General features: G+C 40.2%; 1 protein-coding gene across 1 annotated transcript; it reads left to right on the forward strand.

Moving 5' to 3' along the window:
- Positions 1-4,139: 4,139 nt before the first annotated feature.
- On the forward strand, positions 4,140-5,477 carry LOC147859743 (GDSL esterase/lipase At3g48460-like). Its single transcript, XM_087324570.1, has one exon. The coding sequence runs from the start codon at positions 4,140-4,142 to the stop codon at positions 5,475-5,477; it is 1,338 nt and encodes a 445-aa protein (XP_087180696.1).
- The last annotated feature ends 237 nt before the right edge of the window (positions 5,478-5,714 follow it).

The raw sequence follows: 5,714 nt of genomic DNA on the forward strand, positions 1-5,714 counted from the left end.
ATTCTAAATTGCCACTTGTTGCAAAGGTAGTCATTTGGAGAGTTTTTGTCGTGACTTGAGAATAGGAGAGAGAAAAATAAGATGACAATAGAAGGTAGAGGGAGAGAGAGAAAGAACACTAGAAATGGAAAGAGAGTTTATATTATAAGAGAGCAAGGATTACAAAGAGTAGGTTAAGGGGCTACAAACTGGTGTTGAACCGAATGAGTTGTGATGAATGAATAGACACCTATTTATAGGTCCTTATGGAGTATTCTAGAATATTTTAGATATTTATGATATTTAATATAATCATGGAATATCCTAGAATGTTCTGGAATACTCTAGAATGTTCTAGAATACTCTAAATATCTTGTAACAACTAATAATATATTTATTATAACTATACATCATATATGTTAGTATAATGGTTAAAGGTTTAACTTACAGACCTAGATGTCTTGGGCTCGAATCCTTGTAAGGCCAAAATGTATGTTGTCATGACAGTTTTGATCGGAGGATTGCCTTTGGGATTAGTTTTAAAGCGTTGTGGACTAGCAACAGGTACCTGCTTCTTTTGCACAGTTCAAATAGAAGATAGTACTCATCGATTTATACAATGTCCAATTGCTTGTCAAATTTGGAGTTACATTTCTCAAATTTGGCAAGTTTTATCACGAAGTTATTTGACACCTAGACAATGGGTGTTTGCACAATTTACACAGGCTGACCCAAAATCAGAGATCGAGATTGTTTTCCTATTTCTGAGATATTGGGGATTGGGTCATAATTGGAACATGCGCAACGCTTTTGTATTTGATGGTAGACATGGAGTGAAAGCATATCTACGAAAGTTGAAGGGAGTACTAATGTAACAATTTTCTTTATTGGAACAAGTAGAAATTCTTTCCTCGATGGAGTGTTCGTCTTGCCTATTGGCAATTCAACATGTTCCACTACCCATGTAGTGTAGTGTGGTTAGTGTGTGACCATACTCCATTGTCACACGTATTGTAAGTAGTGTTTTTCACACACATTTATTAATATAATTGTGTGTTTTCACCAAAAGAGAGAGAGAGAGAGAGAACGATCGATTTAGTTATCTCTGGTATGTTATGCTAGATAGTGCACGCGGATCGTTGTGATGTCTTGTATCAATCAAAACTACAGCTTAAAATCAAAGCCCATTTCATAACATTCAATTGACCATTTAAAAGTGTTTACTAATCCAAAAGAGAAGACAATAAGCTTCCATATTGTATTCACCCATCCATATCTATGTGACCAATCATATCCCAACCCCATCATATTCTTATATTCTATTTGCATTATGTTATTAATCTTCTCTTAGTAGTTAGAATAACTTTGCACCATGCACACAAATATTCTTAATCCGCTTTACCTTGAGCCCAACATGTCACTCAATGAATGTACAAGAGCCATTTTCTAAGACAAGCCTACAATGTTAACCACACATTGTTAGTGACCTAGGAACATGCACAAAATACACACAGATATTAACAAGGGATAGATGGTGCCTCTCTCAAATTCAAGTCGGGTAAGGATCATCAAACCTAGACAATCAACAGATTCTAGTGCCCCCTCCCGTCATCGTCTAATGTGCCAAGTTACAAACTTGAGTTGCTCATGTATAACAATTGGCAACGGTTCGGTTCAGTTTGAGAGGGTCCAAACCGTTTAAATTTTTTGAAACCTGAACCAAACTGTGAAACCGTTAAACATTTTTCAAACCGGTAAACCATTAAACCGTAAAAACCGCGGTTTCGTGGTTCGGTTTAGGTTTTCAACATAGGTCAAATTTTTAATTTTTTAAAATTTTTAAAATTTTTAAGATGTTCCTAAAATGTGAAAATAAGGTCTAAAATGAAAAGATTGTTTAAAAACAATTATTATTATTCTTTTGAATTAAAAAAAAAATTTACAATTTTTTTTAAAAAGAAAATAAAAAATAACAAATAAATAACTGTTAAACCGTTTAAACTGCGATTTTTATTGATGAAACCGAACCGAACCCAAACCGTTGAAACCGTTAAGCCATTAACCCGTGGTTCGGTTCGGTTCAAACCGAACCGTTGCCGATTGTTACTCATGTACCTATCCCAAGCATAAATCTAGATCATTTGATGTCACATTTGTTTTTTAGAACATGGCCATCTATTCATACGAGAATGCCAAAAGTGGGCATGTCTATCTACATCCCTAGCACTACCATGTTCAACATCTCTTGGGGGATATTGAAATTAGTTCACTCATGCAAACCATTATCCAACATGAAAAATTATGAAAAAACTAATCTTCACCAATATAAAGTTAAATAATAGAAACAAGATGCAATGCAAATTACTAGAAAAATTAGAGAATAAAATATATGATATTCAAGGCCTTAAAATGATGTAAGCTACCAATTGTCGTAAGTTGTGTGTTGATTGCTCATCAGGGTCTCCTTAATAGGACCATATAATTTAGGAGATGTTTATACATGAGACATATGCAAGACCAAATCCCACGACCCTCCTTGTAGACAAGGAATACTATCGCTAATGCTATGGTCCTCCATATGAAGAACAACATGAAGGTTAGACAACAAACAAGGACAATTGTCTATTCACGAAGAACAATAGCGAGACGCAACATGATCAAAGATATATCAAAATCTTCCTTGTAACAAGTGACACCAAATAACACATTATTATCATTCTTATACAAAATCTCACAACAAATGCATCCTTTGTTAGCTTGATGCCACTCATCCAGATGGGAAACATTAGATGCTATCGTTTTATTAGAACGAGAGGTAGAGGGAGGGAGAAGGTAGGCTATTTTAGTAGTTTTCATTGTTGAAACCCTAGAGTTATTATCTCCTAAGGAGTTCCAAATATATGAGTTAGTACGGCACCATATTTGCCTTTGGTGTTTGTTTTTGTTGTTGCATGGCTTCTCATAGTGTATACGATCTCCATTGAGATCCCAAGGTTGTCTATCTTTGAGGTTTTGTAAGTGTATTTATTTTCTCTTTTCATAACAATAGAAATCCTTTCATATATGCGTACACACTCGCACACATAGAGGTTTCCCCTACCGTGCTAACATTCACATTTTGCCCAATTTTGGAATGTTGGCAAATTGCTTCCAAGAGTTGTGCGCTAATCTTGTTGAATTTGTTTAGTTTTTGAAGTCAACATAATTGCTAAAAAGAAATTAATTGACACACTTTAATATTGTATGATGTATCATGTGTAACAAAAGATAGTCTCAAACACAACAAGATTGTTAAAATGTCTATGGATCAAATGGCAAAAATAATTCACTCCATGGCACATATTGAGAGTTGGCACTTCTAAAGCATCATTTCGGGTAAGGGATGTTTTTTTGCTAGAAATATATCCAAACTATGAAAGGACTAATTTGTGCTCATTTCATTACTATTGTTGATTCATCATGGAAAATTTAAAGTTTGTGATAAACCAATAAAAAAACCATCTAGTTCCAATTCTTATCTATGACTAAAAAGATATGCACTCTTTCATGATCAAGTTTCTTACCTTGATATGCATTTCGTTTTCTTTTATAGCTCAATTCCCTTTTAAAGTAATACTATATTAAACGAGAAGATAAAACCCAAAACAATTTCAAAGTGGAACGTACAAAGTATACAATAGATACTAAATGCATACTAATATCTCGAAGAAGATGTTTATTTGCACCTTTGTGATCCATGGTATCAAGCATATGCCATTTCTAGTTTTGATGTGATCGATAATTGATGTCGAGCCTTTTCCTAGGTTAGGTGTGTGATCGTGTGGACCATAGTGGTTGTTCAGTGCTTGTCAAATGACATTTCATGTTCCTTGCTTAGAAACATACACCACGTTGCATGTGAAAGCAAAAGAGGGAGGCCAAATGGCATGCAATATGAAAAGTGAAGAGACAAATATATCGATTGGTTGATGAATGAATGTACACAAGAGGAATCATTTTTGGGTTAGAGCAAATATGGCTTGGGGCTATTTTTTGCCCCTTGCTCAGGCTTATAAAAATCCATAGAGAAGACACACAAGCCACACACAAAACACTCAACTCAACTCAACTCACTCACTCACTCATTATTCACTCACACATTTTCCTAGTCATCTCCTGACATGGGTGTTTCCTCCATAGCTCTGGTGCTACTACTCCTTCAAGTCTTTATGGAGATGTCGCCATCGTGGTCGTCCATGTCCCCGACCGTAATGCTCCACGTGAGTGCTTCCCGTGCCGCATTTAATGCGGACTCAGACTCCTCGGCCTTGGTTAATGACACATCCGTGTCTTGTCCCACCTTCACGTCCGCCCTCGCCTTTGGCGATTCCACGACCGACACCGGCAACGACATCATCAACAATCCCGTCATCTTCAACAACTCGGCGCACTTCCCATATGGCCAAACCTTCTTCCACAAGTCCACTGGTCGGTATTGCGACGGGCGCCTCATGGTCGACTACTTCATGGCCGCGCTGGGCCAACCGCTACTCGAGCCTTCCTTGTCACTAGAGCCACAACCCACCAACAACAAATCATCATCGGCCACATCTTCATCATCAGCACAATCTAATGTTTCGTCAGCACAATCTAATGTTTCGTCGACACATACCGCATCTCAACGAAGCCACCAGAACTTTGCCTTTTCGGGCGCGACTGCCCTTGACGAGGCCACGCTGGTGGCCATTGCTGGACAACAGCTGCGCCGGGCCATATTCACAACCATAAACCTGGCCGAGGAGCTCCGGTGGTTCGACATCGCAGTGCGCGAGCAACTGATCGACTTGAGGCGGTCGGTGGTCTACTTCGGAGAGATTGGGGGCAACGACTACAACTATGCCATCGGGTCGGGAGACAATGCAAGCACGGTCGTGCCACGCCTCATAGGCCCCGTCATCGGCCGTCTTAACACCACCATCAACCATATCCTTGAGCGCGGTGTCCGGCACCTTATCATCCAAGGCCAGTTCCCGCAAGGCTGCCTCTCGCTCTACTTGACTCTCTTCCGCAACATTGCCGCCCCATCCGACTACGACTCCCAAGGATGCATCGTGGCTGTGAACCGGATAAGCGCGAGGCACAACCAGCTCCTCCGCCAAGTCGTGGCCGATGCCTCGGAGGCCTACCCGGAGGCCGAGATAGTGTTCCTTGACACTTATGCGGCCTACACACACGTACTTGCAAATGCCGCATCCTACAACATCACCAACACGTTGGATGCGTGCGACACGAGGGACGCGTTGAGGTTCTCGGGTGGGGCGGCTGCGTTGCTTGCGCCACGTGCCGGCGAGACGTGCAAGAACCCCGAGAATTACTTGAGCTGGGATTCGATCCACATGACGGACGCTACCTACGGGATACTGTCCCACCTCTTCTTAACCGATCGCCGCTTCTCTTCTCACTATCCCAATTTCCTCTCACATTGTGCTACTTCAAACAATGGCACCACCTCATCCTAACTGCTTAGAACCTATGCTAGGGTTTTTGCCCCCTAGTACAAACTCGTAGTCCTATTGGTTCTATGCAATTCCCATCCTTTGTCTCTAGTCTCTCTTGCTTCCTCTTCCTCTTAGTGTTCCTCCTGCTCAATCATACTCTTTAAGTAACTCTAGGTCTAGTTTCTCCTCCTACTCTTTACCCCCAAGTCTTCTCCTCCATTTCCTCCCTCTCCTCTTGCCTATGATTCTTTTACCTCT

This window comes from Azolla caroliniana, unplaced genomic scaffold, assembly GCF_043228905.1.
Source record: "Azolla caroliniana isolate FFs.n. ecotype wild unplaced genomic scaffold, voAzoCaro1.0.p SCAF_9, whole genome shotgun sequence".
In the NCBI taxonomy this organism is placed as follows: domain Eukaryota; kingdom Viridiplantae; phylum Streptophyta; class Polypodiopsida; order Salviniales; family Salviniaceae; genus Azolla; species Azolla caroliniana.